Genomic DNA, 17949 nt, shown 5'->3' with positions numbered 1-17949 from the left:
CAAAAAAGAGAACTACAGACCAATATCCTTGATGAACACAGATGCAAAAATTCTCGCCAAAATACTAGCCAATAGGATTCAACAGTACGTTAAAAGGATTATTCACCACGACCAAGTGGGATTTATTCCAGGGCTGCAAGGCTGGTTCAACATCCGCAAATCAATCAATGTGATACAACACATTAATAAAAGAAAGAACAAGAACCATATGATACTCTCCATAGATGCTGAAAAAGCATTTGACAAAGTACAGCATCCCTTCCTGATCAAAACTCTTCAAAGTGTAGGGATAGACGGCACATACCTCAATATCATCAAAGCCATCTATGAAAAACCCACCGCAAATATCATTCTCAATGGAGAAAAACTGAAAGCTTTTCCGCTAAGGTCAGGAACACGGCAGGGATATCCGTTATCACCACTGCTATTCAACATAGTACTAGAAGTCCTAGCCTCGGCAATCAGACAACAAAAGGAAATTAAAGGCATCCAAATCGGCAAAGAAGAAGTCAAACTATCACTCTTCGCAGATGATATGATACTCTATGTGGAAAACCCAAAAGACTCCACTCCAAAACTGCTAGAACTTGTACAGGAATTCAGTCAAGTGTCAGGATATAAAATCAATGCACAGAAATCAGTTGCATTTCTCTACACCAACAACAAGACAGAAGAAAGAGAAATTAAGGAGTCCATCCCATTTACAATTGCACCCAAAACTATAAGATACCTAGGAATAAACCTAACCAAAGACACTAAGAATCTATACTCAGAAAACTATAAAGTACTCATGAAAGAAATTGAGGAAGACACAAAGAAATGGAAAAATGTTCCATGCTCCTGGATTGGAAGAATAAATATTGTGAAAATGTCTATGCTACCTAAAGCAATCTACACATTTAATGCAATTCCTATCAAAGTACCATCCATTTTTTTCAAAGAAATGGAACAAATAATCCTAAAATTTATATGGAACCAGAAAAGACCTAGAATAGCCAGCGGAATATTGAAAAAGAAAGCCAAAGTTGGTGGCATCACAATTCCGGACTTCAAGCTCTATTACAAAGCTGTCATCATCAAGACAGCATGGTACTGGCACAAAAACAGACACATAGATCAATGGAACAGAATAGAGAGCCCAGAAATAGACCCTCAACTCTATGGTCAACTCATCTTCGACAAAGCAGGAAAGAATGTCCAATGGAACAAAGACAGCCTCTTCAATAAATGGTGTTGGGAAAATTGGACAGCCACATGCAGAAAAATGAAATTGGATCATTTCCTTACACCACACACGAAAATAGACTCAAAATGGATGAAGGATCTCAATGTGAGAAAGGAATCCATCAAAATCCTCGAGGAGAACACAGGCAGCAACCTCTTCGACCTCAGCCGCAGCAACATCTTCCTAGGAACATCACCAAAGGCAAGGGAAGCAAGGGCAAAAATGAACTTTTGGGATTTTATCAAGATCAAAAGCTTTTGCACAGCAAAGGAAACAGTGAACAAAACCAAAAGACAACTGACAGAATGGGAGAAGATATTTGCAAATGACATATCAGATAAAGGGCTAGGGTCCAAAATCTATAAAGAACTTAGCAAACTCAACACCCAAAGAACAAATAATCCAATCAAGAAATGGGCAGAGGACATGAACAGACATTTCTGCAAAGAAGACATCCAGATGGCCAACAGACACATGAAAAAGTGCTCCATATCACTCGGCATCAGGGAAATACAAATCAAAACCACCATGAGATATCACCTCACACCAGTCAGAATGGCTAAAATTAACAAGTCAGGAAATGACAGATGCTGGCGAGGATGCGGAGAAAGGGGAACCCTCCTACACTGTTGGTGGGAATGCAAGCTGGTGCAACCACTCTGGAAAACAGCATGGAGGTTCCTCAAAAAGTTGAAAATAGAACTACCCTATGACCCTGCAATTGCACTGCTGGGTATTTACCCTAAAGATACGAATGTAGTGATCCGAAGGGGCACATGCACCCGAATGTTTATAGCAGCAATGTCTACAATAGCCAAACTATGGAAAGAACCTAGATGTCCATCTACAGACGAATGGATCAAGAAGATGTGGTATATATACACAATGGAATACTATGCAGCCATCAAAAGAAATGAAATCTTGCCATTTGCGACGACGTGGATGGAACTAGAGGGTATCATGCTTAGCGAAATAAGTCAATCGGAGAAAGACAACTATCATATGATCTCCCTGATATGAGGGAGAGGAGATGCAACATGGGGGGTTGAGGGGGTAGGAGAAGAGTAAATGAAACAAGATGGGATTGGGAGGGAGACAAACCATAAGTGACTCTTAATCTCACAAAACAAACTGAGGGTTGATGGGGGGAGAGGGGGTGGGGTTATGGATATTGGGGAGGGTATGTGCTATGGTGAGTGTTGTGAAGTGTGTAAACCTGGCGATTCGCAGACCTGTACCCCTGGGGATAAAAATATATGTTTATAAAGCTGTAAAAAAAAAAAAAAAAAAAAAAAAAAAGAAAGAATGAATACCCAAGTTTTGTATCAACATGGATGGGACTGGAAGAGATTATGCTGAGTGAAATAAGTCAAGCAGAAAGAGTCAATTATCATATGGTTTCACTTATTTGAGGGAAATTGGAAGGGGAGGTGAACCATGAGAGACTATGGACTCTGAAAAACGATCTGAGAATTTTGAAGGGGTGGGGGGTGGGAGGTTGGGGGCACCAGGTGGTGGGTATTGTAGAGGGCACGGATTGCATGGAGCACTGGGTGTGGTGCAAAAATAATGAATACTGTTATGCTGAAAAAATAAAAAATTAAAAAAAAAATAAAAAAGATAACAAATAGCATTAGGCTAGGATATGGAGAAAAAGAAACCCTTGTGCTCTGTTGGTGGGAATGTCAACCAGTTCTACCACTATGGAAAACAGTACAGAGTTTTCTCAGAAAATTAAAAGAAAAACTACCTTACAATCCAGCAATTCCACTTCTGAGCATGTATTCAGTGGAACTGAAATCAAGATCTCAAAGAGCTCTTCCAACCCATGTTAATTTTAACATTATTCATAACAGCTAAGACTGGAAACAACCTAAGTGTTCATCAATGGATGAATAAAGTAGTTGTAATATATACATATATACACACACAGACATACACACACACATAATGGAATGTTACACAGTCTTGAAAAAGCAAGAAATCCTTTCATTTACAACAACATGGATGGATCTTGAGGGCATTATGCTAAATGAAATAAACCAGACACAGAAATACAAAATGTGCATGGATCTCAATTATGTGTGGAACATAAAATATTTAAACATGTAGCAGAGAGTAGGAAGATGGCTTCCAGGGTCTCAAGGGAGGAAGAAATAGGGAGGTAATGGTCAAAGGGTGCAAAGTTTCAGTTATGCAAGATAAATAAATTCTGGAGATCCACTCTAGAGCATGGTGCCTATAGCTAACAATATTTCACTATGTCCATAAAATCTGCTAAGAGGGTAGATCTTATGTAAGTGCAATTATCAAACAATGAAAAATAATAAAGGGAGCTGGAGGAAACTTTGGGACATATGGATATATTTATGGCTTTCATATTGGTAATGGTTTCATGGGTTTATATTTACCCCCAAACTTATTGAGTTGTACACATTAAATATGTACAGCTTTTTACATGTCAATCATATCTCAATAAAATCATTTCAAAAAATGAAAGTGGCAGAATGTCATTATGGAAGAAAAAAAAAAGAAGAAGAAAAAAGAAAAAAATAAAAGAAGAAGAGCACAGCCTCCAAATTCACAACACTTCTTGCAGTGAAGCATTCTTTGTTCTGCCATGATCAAGTCCATAACCTCTCTGAACATCTTACTTTACCTAAAGCTAGAATAAAATAACCCACCTTCAAGACTGGACAGTGAAGCCATGATAATCATGTGTAGCAGTAGTTTACCATTTTTAATGAGTTTCCACCACATTGAGGGTAATATTTACATGGAGGATATCCCAAAGCCCTGTTATTTCTGTCGCAGATACCATCACTGTCATTGTAGAAGTCATGACCAGTCATAACCATCTGCAATGGACATCCTCCCACCACCCCCCAGCAAGGTTTACATGGGAAGGTAGAGACAATACAGAACAGGAGAGGGCAGAGATCAAGGAATACATGGGAAATTGAGCTGGCTGGCAAGTGTAGGGTAAGCCCCTTGAGGAGTATGGGACAGGTAGAGAGAATGTGACAATGTCCACCTCACCCACCACACAGGTTGCCTGATGTGGTCCTTGATGGGAAACCTGGTTACCAGGGTGCTGTCTTGATTCTCACTGAGAGGTGTAGGATGCCGGACTCAGTTTTGTCTTCCAGACATGCCACAGAGTTCATTCTAACTGCATCCAAATTATGTAGATTCAAGCAGATGCTGGGGCATTTGAGATCCTGGAATCCACATATTTGGTATTTGGGAGGGTGGGAACTTCCTCTCAGTATCAGTCAGGGTTCTTCAAAGAACTGAACCAACAGGATAAACAGATATAGATGGGCATAAGCATAAGAGAAGACTTATTAGAGGAATTGGCTCATGCGGTTATAGAGGCCAAGAGGTCCCATGATCTGTCATCTATAAGCTGAAGACTCAAAAGAGCTGGTGATGCAAGGATACCTTGGAGAAATTGTAGGTTCAGTTCCAGATCACTGCAATAAAGGAAGCATTACAATAAATCTAGTCAAATGCGGTTTTTGGTTTCCTAGCATTCATTCTAACTGCACTTTATGAAGTGTGCAATAATAGTATGTCCAAAAAAAAATGTACATACCTTAATTTAAATTACTATATTATTAACAAAGGCTACCATCATCTGAGCTTCCAGTGAATCATAATCATAGAACACAGAGCTCCATAATAAATATAATAATATGAAAAAGTTTGAAATATTGTGAGAATTTCGAAAATATTCACAGAGACATGCAAAGACCAAATGCTGTTGGAAAACATAGCATGAATAGACTTGTTCAATGTAGGGTTGCCACAAACCTTCAATTTGTGTAAAAAAAAGACACAATATCCGTGAAGCACAATGAATGAAGGGAAATAAAATGAGGTATGCCTATGTAAGACTGAGTCCATAGACCTGACAATTGGGAGCTAATCATGTAAGTCTCAGTCTGAGTCTGGAGGCCTCAGAAGCTGGAGAAGCAATGCCTGAGGGCAGGAGAAGACAGTAATGAGTAATGAGTGCAAGTTTCATAATCCTCTGCCTTGCTGTTGTATTTGGACTTTCAGTGGACTGGATGAAGGTACCAGCACTGAAGAGGGTAATCTATTTTAGTCTACTAGTTAAATGCTAATCTCTCTTCTGAAGACACCCTCACAGACACACCCAGAAATAATGTTTTACCAGTTATCCAAGCAACACATAGCATGGCCAAATTGATACATAAAATTAACCACCACTCTCCCCATGGAAGATAGGTTTCCTTTTGGAAGTCTCACACCTGAGCATTTGCTTCAAAGGACATAGGATGACTGCTGGCATTTCACACCATCTGCTATTTGGTAATTAACTCCTCCCAACAAAGGAAAATAACTTTCAAAGAGCTGTGTGATTCCTTTCCTCCAAAGCAAAAGGGATGGGAGACAGCCCCACCTGCCAGGATGCTCTACCTGGCAGAAGGCCCAACTCATTAATGCACTTGGGCAGCATTCAGGAAACAAGCAATTTTGACTCAGCTTATTTTAAGACACACACACCAGTCATGAAAGCATTTGGATGAGCCAAGAGTACTTAGTTCCCTCTCCAGGTCACATCAACAAAGGCTTAGAATAAAATACATTTGGCTGTATTCTGGCTGCTGCACACATAGTAATAAAGAAAGTATTAGTGACTCCTAAAAATAAGTCTTTCTGGTTTGTATGTACCTCTGCACAGCCAATCAGATGTTGCTGGAACCTGATAGTGATAAGGCTAAGTGAAATCTTCCAGTCCTGACCAGCCTGCCTTCCTGCCTTGAAAGGATACAGTTCAACTGACCATGAGATGCAGATGGTAACCTCCCTCTAGGTTCTGAGACCTAACTTGGAGCATGAACCTCATTGATGTCTTTAGATTCTTTTTCCAAGTCAATATTCCTCAGGGATCCTATAGCCATGAAGGGATTGGAACACAGTGAACCACTGTCTCAATCAAATTCAGTAGCAATGATTTTAGCTTCATAGCCACAGAACTGGGGAATTTGATCAGCTGAAACTGGTTTCCATTGCTCTTTGGTTTTTATTTTTTTTTCCTATCTCGTTATGGCAGGTATGTACTAAAAGGAAAATAGAAGGCATACATTACTAAAGGAACTTTTAAATCAAATTGTCTTTTTTTTTTTTTTTTTGCTATTGAATTGTATGTATTCTTTATATGTTTTGGATATTAGTCCTTTACCATATATATGATTCACAAATATTTTATCACATTCAATATGTTGCCTTTTCTTTCTTTCTTTCTTTTTTTTTTTTTTGTTTCCTTTGCTGTGCAAAAGCCTTTTAGTATGTTGCTTCCCCAGATATTTATTTATTTAGTTAGTTAGTTAGTTTGGGTTTTGGTATCAGATTATAAATATCATTACTGAGACCTATGTCAAGGAACTTACATCTTATGTTTTCTTCTAAGAGTTTTATGGTTTGAGGTCTTACATTTAAATCTTTAATCCTTTTTTAAAAAATATTTTTGTATTTACTTATTTGACAGAGATCACAAGGAGGCATAGAGGCAGGCAGAAAGAGAGAAGGGGGAAGCAGGATCCCTGTCGAGCAGATTCCAATATGGGTTCAACCCCAGGACCCCAAGACTATGACCTGAGCTGAAGGCAGATGCTTAACCCACTGAGACACCCAGGCACCCCTCTTTAATCTTTTTTGAGTTAATTTTTGTGTACGTGTAAAATAGTGGTCAACTATTTTTCTTTTTTTTTTTTCATGTTTTCCCAGTACCATTTATTGAAGAGACTGTCTTTTCCATTGTATATTCTTGGTTCCTCTGTCATTAATTAATTGAGCATATATGCATGGGTCTATTTATGGACTTTCTATTCTGTTCCATTGATTTGTGTCTGTTTTTTCCAAAAGGTATTGGACTTTTTTTTTTTTCAGTTTCATTATTTTATTCATTGCAACATTTATATTAATTCTGTCATTTTTAGGTAAAAAACAAACAAAAAACAAAGGTAGATGCAATGCAAAACATTTAGAAACAGGAATGATGATTAAAAAGTGAGGGATTCCTACCATCCTGTTTCTCAGAAATGAATATTTTCAGACATGTTGGAGTAAATTTATCCAGGTTTCTTCCTATGATAATATGTGAGATTACATTATTATACAACATTTACTTTTCCTACAGAACCTATTAAAACACTTTTCCATAGAGTATATACCCCTCACTGGTGGGTTTTTTTTTTCCTTTTTTTTTAAAGTTTTTATTTTCTAATCTATTTTTAATTAATTTTTTATTTTTTCAGCATAACAGTATTCATTATTTTTGCACCACACCCAGTGCTCCATGCAATCCGTGCCCTCTACAATACCCACCACCTGGTGCCCCCAACCTCCCACCCCCCACCCCTTCAAAATTCTCAGATCGTTTTTCAGAGTCCATAGTCTCTCATGGTTCACCTCCCCTTCCAATTTCCCTCAACTCCCTTCTCCTCTCCATCTCCCCTTGTCCTCCATGCTATTTGTTATGCTCCACAAATAAGTGAAACCATATGATAATTGACTCTCTCTGCTTGACTTATTTCACTCAGCATCATCTCTTCCAGTCCCGTCCATGTTGCTACAAAACTTGGGTATTCATCCTTTCTTTTTTCTTTTTCTTTTTTTTTTTTACAGCTTTATAAACATATATTTTTATCCACAGGGGTATAGGTCTGCGAATCGCCAGGTTTACACACTTCACAGCACTCACCATAGCACATACCCTCCCCAATATCCATAACCCCACCCCCCTCTCCCAACCCCCTCCCCCCATCAACCCTCAGTTTGTTTTGTGAATTAAGAGTCACTTAGGTTTGTCTCCCTCCCAATCCCATCTTGTTTCATTTACTCTTCTCCTACCCCCTCAACCCCCCATGTTGCATCTCCTCTCCCTCATATCAGGGAGATCATATGATAGTTGTCTTTCTCCAATTGACTTATTTCGCTAATTTATATGGAACCAGAAAAGACCTCGAATAGCCAAAGCAATATTGAAAAAGAAAGCCAAAGTTGGTGGCATCACAATTCCGGACTTCAAGCTCTATTACAAAGCTGTCATCATCAAGACAGCATGGTACTGGCACAAAAACAGACACATAGATCAATGGAACAGAATAGAGAGCCCAGAAATGGACCCTCAACTCTATGGTCAACTCATCTTCGACAAAGCAGGAAAGAATGTCCAATGGAAAAAAGACAGTCTCTTCAATAAATGGTGTTGGGAAAATTGGACAGCCACATGCAGAAAAATGAAATTGGATCATTTTCTTACACCACACACGAAAATAGACTCAAAATGGATGAAGGATCTCAATGTGAGAAAGGAATCCATCAAAATCCTCGAGGAGAACACAGGCAGCAACCTCTTCGACCTCAGCCGCAGCAACATCTTCCTAGGAACATCACCAAAGGCAAGGGAAGCAAGGGCAAAAATGAACTTTTGGGATTTTATCAAGATCAAAAGCTTTTGCACAGCAAAGGAAACAGTGAACAAAACCAAAAGACAACTGACAGAATGGGAGAAGATATTTGCAAATGACATATCAGATAAAGGGCTAGTGTCCAAAATCTATAAAGAACTTAGCAAACTCAACACCCAAAGAACAAATAATCCAATCAAGAAATGGGCAGAGGACATGAACAGACATTTCTGCAAAGAAGACATCCAGATGGCCAACAGACACATGAACAAGTGCTCCATATCACTCGGCATCAGGGAAATACAAATCAAAACCACCATGAGATATCACCTCACACCAGTCAGAATGGCTAAAATTAACAAGTCAGGAAATGACAGATGCTGGCGAGGATGCGGAGAAAGGGGAACCCTCCTACACTGTTGGTGGGAATGCAAGCTGGTGCAACCACTCTGGAAAACAGCATGGAGGTTCCTCAAAATGTTGAAAATAAAACTACCCTATGACCCAGCAATTGCACTGCTGGGTATTTACCCTAAAGATACAAACGTAGTGATCCGAAGGGGCACGTGCCCCCGAATGTTTATAGCAGCAATGTCTACAATAGCCAAACTATGGAAAGAACCTAGATGTCCATCAACAGACGAATGGACTTTTGATAGAGATTGCACTGTATCTTATTGCTTTGAGTAGTGTGGACATTTTAACAATATTGATTCTTTCAATGCATAAGCGTGGAGTATTTTTCCATTTATTTGTGTTTTTTTCAATTTATTTCTTATAGCTTTCAGACTACACCTAGGTATTTAGGTGTATTAATGTCTTTTCTTTTTATTAATGTCTTATAGGTTTCAGACTACACCTAGGTATTTAGGTAAACGACCTAAACAGGGAGCAACATAGGAAAGAGGAATCAGGAACATTATGATTTTAAGCAAATCACACAGATTTAAAGGAAATGAATAGCTGGTTTGAAAACCTCTGGGAGAGTCTAAGACTGTGGTTTCCAACAACAGTTGGCCATGAGCTGTAAGTAAACTATTAAGTAATTGAAATGTGACTACTCCAAACTAAAAAGCGAGGTTAACATAAAATTCACATTGGATATTGAAGACACTATGAAACTGTCCCATACTAATTTATTAAAAAATTTCACTAATCATTTTTCACATTTATTGCATATTTAAATGATGATATTTTGATAAATTTTGTTAAATAAAATATTATTAAATTTAATTTCATGTTTGTTTTAACTTTTTAAAATGTGAGTCCAAGAGGGATGCCTGAGTTGCTCTTATAGTTAAGTGCCCAACTCTTGATCTCAACTTAGGTCTTAATCTCAGGGTCATGATTTCAAGTCCCACACTGGGCTCCCTGCTGAACATGAAGCCCACTTTAAAAAATGATGTGACTCCTAGAAAATGTATAATTATATCTTTGGTTTGCATTTATTTCTCTTAGTATGATAAAAAAAGTTCAAGGAGTGTTAATTGAAAATAAACACTTCGGAAAATGAAGAGACCACAATGCTACTCAGAGGGAACAGTTACACAGTTTAAAAGAAATGTAAAAGAGAGGAAAAAGCTAATACAGAGATTGTGCTGTTGCTTATACAGCTCATGGATATATTTTATTTGGTCAGTAAAGTTTTAACCTACAAAATGTTTTAATTATACATTTAATCTTAAATGAATTTGTTGTTGACTTTTAAAAATATTGGAAGCCTTCATATAAAAATGCAAATCTCCTTGAGAAATAAAAACACCTAGCAAATCTTTCCTGTGCTCCATCAAAGTAAAATTTGGCAAACACTGAAAGTGATTCTCTCTCAGGCAATTTATGTACTTTGCCATAATCTCCACCATGACCTGTTGTACACTGGAGCCTGAAATTAAATGTCAGCTGCTGTTTGTCAAGCATGTAGTCGTGTTTCTTGCTGTATACTTATGAGGGAAAAAAATACATATGGTAACCAGAGTCATTCACTGAAATTCTTGATGTGGCTCTGTTTTGTGTTTGTTTTGTTTTGTTTTGTTTTGTGAGAGTGTGTGTGTGTTTTCATTGTATTTGCAACCCCTACCCTATAGAATAGGAGAGCATGGTACAGAGTGAAGAAGGGCTAAGAGTAAATCTTGGCGTCTGTATAGAATATGAGTTTCTTGGAGTTAGGAGCACTAGATAAGAAAAAACAGAAACAGAAATTTCTGACATATCAGACTACAATAGGGAAAATAATTAAAGGATGATCAAAGATAACTATCTCCGGGACACTAATATATATTTTCAATTTATCTTACAAGATAAGATATATCATATATAATCCATATATATGGATATATATATATATATCTTTCATTATATCTTATAAGAACAATTTAAAAATAATTCAAGATCAGGAATAGAAAGCAATATCCTAGATACGATAGCATAGCAGTTTCAGATATTAAAAGAGATATGGAAAGAGGTATCAGATCTCAACATCAGAAGGAAGCTGATCATATCAACAATCAGAAGCTCACAGAAAATGGAGGGGTGGACTTGAAATTTATCTTGGTACATGTGAAGTACTGTTATTGAGTAGATAACCAAATTCATAGGAAAAACACAACAGGTTAGTGTATCCTCCTTCCTTCACAGAAACTTCTCATGAAATTGAGTAAAGTGAAACACAACTGACATTGGCCACCAGATGCCATTTCTCATCAAGCACATAGCTACTCTTGAATGAGGGGCTCATGGAATGCTAGAAGAGCTAGCAAACATCCCTCCTCATCAAGTAACCATGAAGGAATATGGAGGATAATCCTATTGTCATGATGATTATGATCCTCCTAGAGGCTTCCATTCTACTCACAATGACTATATTTTACTCCTTTCATATGTGTTGTTCTGCAGGTGAAATTATTAAATCATGTAACTAAAAACTGTAGAATAAGCTATTTTTGGTTTGCAATTAAATGCAATTAAAACTCTATGAGTAAAATCCATAGACACTAGATCTTTGTGTTTGAATTGTCTATATACAAGTTATTGAGGATGACTTTAGTTTACAGTTTGGTAAAATGAAAATATAAAGGAGATAGATTAGTGTTGTATAGAGCTATATTTTGAATGAAAAAGAGACAAAATCCATAAAAGGAATGGTAAAGCATGCACTTTCAAGACAGAATGAAGTGAAGTTAGAGAGGGAAGAAGGAATCTTGTAGGTTATGGTAAAGCATTCAAGCTTGATACTATCACCAGGGGTAAGAACTTTTGAACAGTTAGAAGTACAGAATATATATATATATATATATATATATATATATATATATATACACATTTTAGTAAGTCAATGCCAGGATATATGTATATAATGAACTTGAAATACAAGAGTGTGAGTGGAAACCCCAAGAGGTAGAAACAGTTAACAGTGAACAAGTTCAAGGTCATTTTTGAGGCAGACTAAATAGTAATTGGTTTAATACCATGGAAGAAGCACTTTCCAGAAGTCAGAGGATCCCATTTCTAATCCCTTAACCTTGGACAGTGACAGCATCTGTTTCTGTTTCCTCATCTACACATGAGCAAGAGGGACTAGATGAGTTTTTAAACTCTGAACTACAAATTATGTAGCTGATAGATTCAAAATACCCTATTAAATTTTCTGAGTATATGAATAAAGGACCATAGTTTTGTCCAGAATCTCAAAGTGGAATGTGACCCCAAAATATGTAAGAACCATTGTAAAAGACTGTTTATCACTGAGATCTCTAAGCTGGAACTTCTGGCTCAGGGTTTCCAGAAATTTCTAATAATTCAGAAGTTTGTTTCACTGAAGTGAAGGAAGAGGCATAGGATCTTTGTTTGTCATTTTTCACCTTATTATTTCACTTAAGCCCTTAAAATATTACTTTATCAGCAATTTGGACCAATTATATTTAGGAATTGGGCCTATAATGCCACCTCAGTATGATTACTCATATTTCTATCTTTATGAAGTAAAGATTTTGGGGGTGTTAAGTTTGTTAAGTTTTTTTTTAAGATTATAAATATTTTTTTATTATGTTATGTTAGTCACCATATAGTACATCATTTGTTTTTGACGTAGTGCTCCATGATTCATTATTTGCATGTAACACACAGCACTCATTACATTTCCTCCTTTAATACCCATCACTGAGCTAACCCATCCCCCTACCCCATCCCTTCTGAAACCCTCAGATTGTTTCCTGGAGTCCAGTTTCTCATGCTGTCATGGTTCTCCTCCCTTTCTGATGCCTCCCCTTCAGTTTTCCCTTCATTCCCCTCATGTCCTCCGTGCTGTTCCTTATGTTCCACATGTGGGTGAAACCATATGATAATTGTCTTTCTCTTCTTGATTTATTTCACTAAGCATAATCTCCTTCAGTTCCATCCATGTTAATGTGAATTGTGGGTATTTGTCCTTTCTCATGGCTGAGTAATATTCCATTGTATATATGAACCACATCTTCTTTATCCATTCATCTGTTGAAAGGCATCTTGACTCCTTCCACAGTTTGGCTATTGTGGACATTGCTGTTATGAACTTTGGGGTGCATATGGCCTTCTTTTCACTATATCTGTATCTCTGAGGTAAACACCCAGGAGTACAATTGCTGGGTCATAAGGTAGCTCTATTTTTAACTTCTTGAGGAAACTCCATATTGTTTTCTAAAGTGGCTGTACCAGATTGCATTCCCACCAACAGTATAATAAGTTGTTTTTTTTAAAAAATAGATTTTGGACATTAGCCTTTTATCTGATAAGACATTTGCAAATATCTTTTTGTATCCTATAGATTGTCTTTTGGTTTTGTCTACTGTTTCCTTTGCTGAAATTTAAAATAGGTTTAAACTTATGGAAAAAAATATAAGGATACTACAGGTAGTTCCCAATACACTACACCTAGTTTCCCCTATTATTCATATCTTACACTAATATGTACATTTGCCACAATTAATGAGTCAACACTGGTACACTATTGTCCAGTCTTCTTTTTTCAGATTTCATCAGTTTGCCCCTAATGCTCTTTTTCTATTCTGGGATGTCATCCAAGATACCACTTTGGCTATGATGGTTTCACAGGCATTCCTTGTTCTCAATGGCATTGGCATTTCTGAACAGTACTATTCAAGATTTTGTAACATGTATCTCAATTAAGATTTGTATGGTGTTTTCCTTATGATTATATGAGGTTATGGGTTTTTAGAAGGGAGAGCACAGGAGGAAGTGCCATTATCATCACATCATATGAAGGGTACCTACTATCAATACGATTTTTATCTGTTCATATTGACCTTAATCACCTAGCTGAAGTAGAGTTTGTCAGTTTTCTCCACTATAAAATGGCTCATTTTATCCCTTTCTATGATAAGTTTCTTGGAAGGAAGTCACTATGCTCATCCTTGTCTTAAGGGGTAAGGAATTATGTTCTACCTCCATGAGGGTGGAATATCTATATAAATTATTTGGAATTCTTCTGCATGGGAGATTTGTTTCTTTTCCCAAACTACTTAAGGGGAAGATATATTCTGTTGTATGAGCATATCAAATTTTATCTGTTCATCAGTTGATGGGATTTGAGTATATCTGTATATCTATCTTTATAGCAGCACCACACCACACTGTGTCTTCATTATTGTACCTTAGTAGTAAGTTTTGAAATCAGAAGTGTGAGCTCTCTAAATTTGTTCTTCTTTCAAGATTGTTTTAGCTATTCTAGATTTATTTAATTGCTCCATAAATTTTAGAATCAATTTGTCAATTTCAGAGGAAAAGAGCCAGCTGAGGTTTTGATAAGTATTGCACTGAATCTATAGATTATTTTGAAAAGCATTACCACCTTAAAAACATTAAGTCTCAGTTCATGAACATAGAATGCCTTTACATTTGTTTAGATTTTCTTTCCTTTCTTTCAACATTTCTGTAGTTCTCAACATACAACTCTTGCACTTATTTTGCTAAATTCACTCTTAAGTATTATATTCTTTTTGATACTTTAGTAAATTAATTGTTTTCTTACTTTCTTCTTCAAGGTTTCATTTTATAATTTATAGAAATACAAATGTTGTTTGTATATTGCTCTTGTATCCTGTAATCTTCATTAATCCATTGAAATTTATTGACTTACTTCATTACCTAATATAAGGCTTATTTTGCACAAAGCCTCCTGTGCACTTAAGAACAACATATATTCTGTTGTTGTTCAGTGGACTACTCTATATATACTAATAGATCTGGTTGCTTTGAAGTACTATTCAGGTCTTCTGTTTCCCTGGTAGACCTCCTATTTACAGTTTTTTCTCTCCATTTTTGAAAGTGGGTTATTAAAATATCTAACTATTATTGCTGAGTTGTCTGTTTTTTCCCTCCAGATAGGTCAATTTTTACTTAAATTTTAATTTTACTTTATGTATTTTAATGTTATAGTATTAGAACATTATGCCTGTTTATTATTACTGTGTATTTCTTGATGTGCTGATACATTTTATTATTATTAAATGTGCTTCTTTGTCTTTAATAACAATTTTCTTTAATATCTGTTATTGTTTTATACTAATATAACTAATCCAACTCTCTTTTGGTCACTACTTGCATTATATATCTTATTTCATAATTTCACTTCCAAATGATTTGTCTTTGAATCTAAATTGTGTCTCATATAGACAATATATAGTAGGATCATGATCTTTTATCCTTTCTCCCACTTTTTGCTTATCCATGCATCTGTTGATAGACACTGGTTGCTCATCCACGCATCTGTTGATAGACACTGGGTTCCTCAGCTTGTGGACTCAGGAGAAACTCCCCCTAAAAGTAGATTCCCTGTCCTGACTTGGCTCTGGGAACAATAGAAAAGCAAAAAATTCCTTCCAGGAATGTAAAATCACAACCTGAAATCACAGATATGTAGCTAGAATTCATACCAACTCTGTAGCCTAGGAATCCAGGTTTAAACTTTAAAGTTATAGAGACACCAGGCAAAACCAAAGCAAAACTTCCTTAGAAAAACCCGTTTTAAATGTAAGCCCCAAAGAAATCCTACAGAAAAAAATTACAAGAAACATGAGCTCAAACGAAAAATTACTTATTGAACAGAAACGTAAATGAATTACCATGTAACTGAGTAAAACAAAACAACAAAGTCTGCAAGTTGCTCCCACAAAGATATCAGAAAGTTTTGGAAATTTAAATAAATGGAAGATGACATTAAAAATTTAGTGAAGAAATAAGATGTTGTCAAATTGCATAAAGAACTAGAAAAAAAGCAAAATATAGGATGTCTAAAATAATGAGAAACAACCATTAAAGTTATAAAGTAAATAGATGAATTAATAACATATCAGAGCATTGGAAGGGTCTACATAGCTAAATTGGGTTCACTGAGAACATTGGTAAATAGTGAAGTGGACAAATTACTAGGAAAATTATATACATATATACCAAACTGACTCACAAAGAAATAGACTATTTGAATGGTTCCATAATTTTCAAAGTTAATTAAATAAATAGAGAATAGCAGGCCTAAATAAATCTACAGGCAAGTCTACCAGACATTCACAGACATTAGCCATCTACTTGTTAAGCATTAAAAATATGTGTTATCAACATATATAATGATTTTGGGGAAAATTATTTTAAATTGGGATTCAACTAATTAAACTAATCTCTGCAAAAGAATATTTTTGCCCAGTGTAGATCAGTGAAATTTTTCTTTCTACCTTGTCTTTTTCTCTGCCTAAAATGAACTGTAAAGTGTGTTCATCTCTTATTTCATTTTTGTCTTCTCACTTTAATGTCCAGCGAGGGAAGCCACAAAAGCTCTGCTTGAGATTTCATCACATTTGTTTGTCAAGCTCTATATGCAATTTTATGGAGAGCCAATAAAGTTAATTAAATTCTTATGAGTCATACTTAGCTACTTGTGATCAACACATTTAAAAGGAACTTCCTAAATTCTACAGATATATTTCCCTATTGAGCTTTATTTAAAATGTTATTTTATAAATAAACATATAAATTTGATATTTCCTTTTTTATGTATCCTTGTATGCACTAGAATTGTCTTGAAGAATTTAGTTTATTAGCTAATATTAATCATATGTAAGATATTAGAAAATAAAATAGTGAAAAATTAAATTCTACAGTACTGCAATAAAACAAATGTAAATATATTTAAATAAATTTTTATCTTTCTATTCAGAAGACAAAATGCCTTGCTTGAAGATAATATTAAACCCAAAAATATCACAAATGAATTTTGTATACTTCAGAATAATATGCACAGCTCATTAGCATAAAGGTTATTTGTAAGTCAACTGTTCACCAATTTCTGACACTTTCATCATTATAAGTAATGGTCAAGTTGCTCACAGCTTTTCCAAAGTTACCTATTCTGTAGCATATGTCCTACACAATAGAGTGAAAACACCCATGTGTCTAATACCAAAATCATTATCTATTTTTTCTGTCACGTAATGATGCTATAATCAATCTCATGACCATCTGCCATAAATCAACATTAGACAGACATTCCTTTACACAGCATTTATACCCCAAGTTGGTACTCACAGCTGGAGAAAATCAACGGGCAGGAGTGCTCATCCATGGGAAAGTTGTGCAGCTGCAGCTGGCATTCTGCATTTATAGTGAGCCTGCAGGAGAGCCAAGGGTCACTCTTGAGGTCAGCCAGGAGCAACCCAGAAAAGTCCCAGGTCAAAGCTAAGGATCAGTCACCTTTTACCACAACTGGGAGTGAGAGCAGTGCACTTAACTCACTCTTGGCATTGGTGCCATTCAGGGATAGCCATTTAGTGGCTTTTGTGTTATTTTGTTCTGTTTTTAATTATTGGTAGCAGAGAGAATTTCAGTTACTAAAAATTCCAAACTATGTCTAGAAATAAAGCCCAAGTCAGAGAGAAGACAAATAAAAACAACTATTATTGTGTATGTCTTTGTCTTCAATATGTTTGACTGAATTAAAACCTTCCATTTTCAAACTAGTGTATTTCTCTAAATAGGTATAATGCCAAACTAATCCACTTGTAGAAAGGACTTCATATTTGGACAACACTCTCATTAGACTATGCAGGTGGTGGCTATATAAGCGTGTGCATTGCATCCTTCAAGAACAGACAGCCCTGGGGCACCTGGGTGGCTCAGTGGGTTAAGCCGCTGCCTTCGGCTCAGGTCATGATCCCAGGTCCTGGGTTCGAGCCCCGCATCGGGCTTTCTGCTCAGCAGGGAGCCTGCTTCCTCCTCTCTCTCTGCCTACCTCTCTGC

At 36.3% G+C, this 17949-nt stretch overlaps 1 protein-coding gene and 1 pseudogene across 2 annotated transcripts in view; both read right to left on the bottom strand.

The window, feature by feature from the left end:
* Positions 1–6156, bottom strand: part of LOC125103745 (glia-derived nexin-like) — a 223922-nt pseudogene extending 217766 nt beyond the window's left edge.
* Positions 1–17949, bottom strand: part of GABRG3 (gamma-aminobutyric acid type A receptor subunit gamma3) — a 723796-nt gene that overhangs the window by 333063 nt on the left and 372784 nt on the right. For both annotated transcript variants that reach the window (XM_047738864.1, XM_047738865.1), the window contains exon 5: positions 17239–17321. In XM_047738864.1, coding sequence (XP_047594820.1) covers positions 17239–17321 — 83 coding nt within the window. The remainder of the gene's footprint in view (positions 1–17238; positions 17322–17949) is intronic.

This window comes from Lutra lutra, chromosome 7 (assembly GCF_902655055.1).
Source record: "Lutra lutra chromosome 7, mLutLut1.2, whole genome shotgun sequence".
NCBI classification, from domain to species: Eukaryota; Metazoa; Chordata; class Mammalia; order Carnivora; family Mustelidae; genus Lutra; species Lutra lutra.
This window is presented reverse-complemented; position numbering and strand designations above follow the sequence as displayed.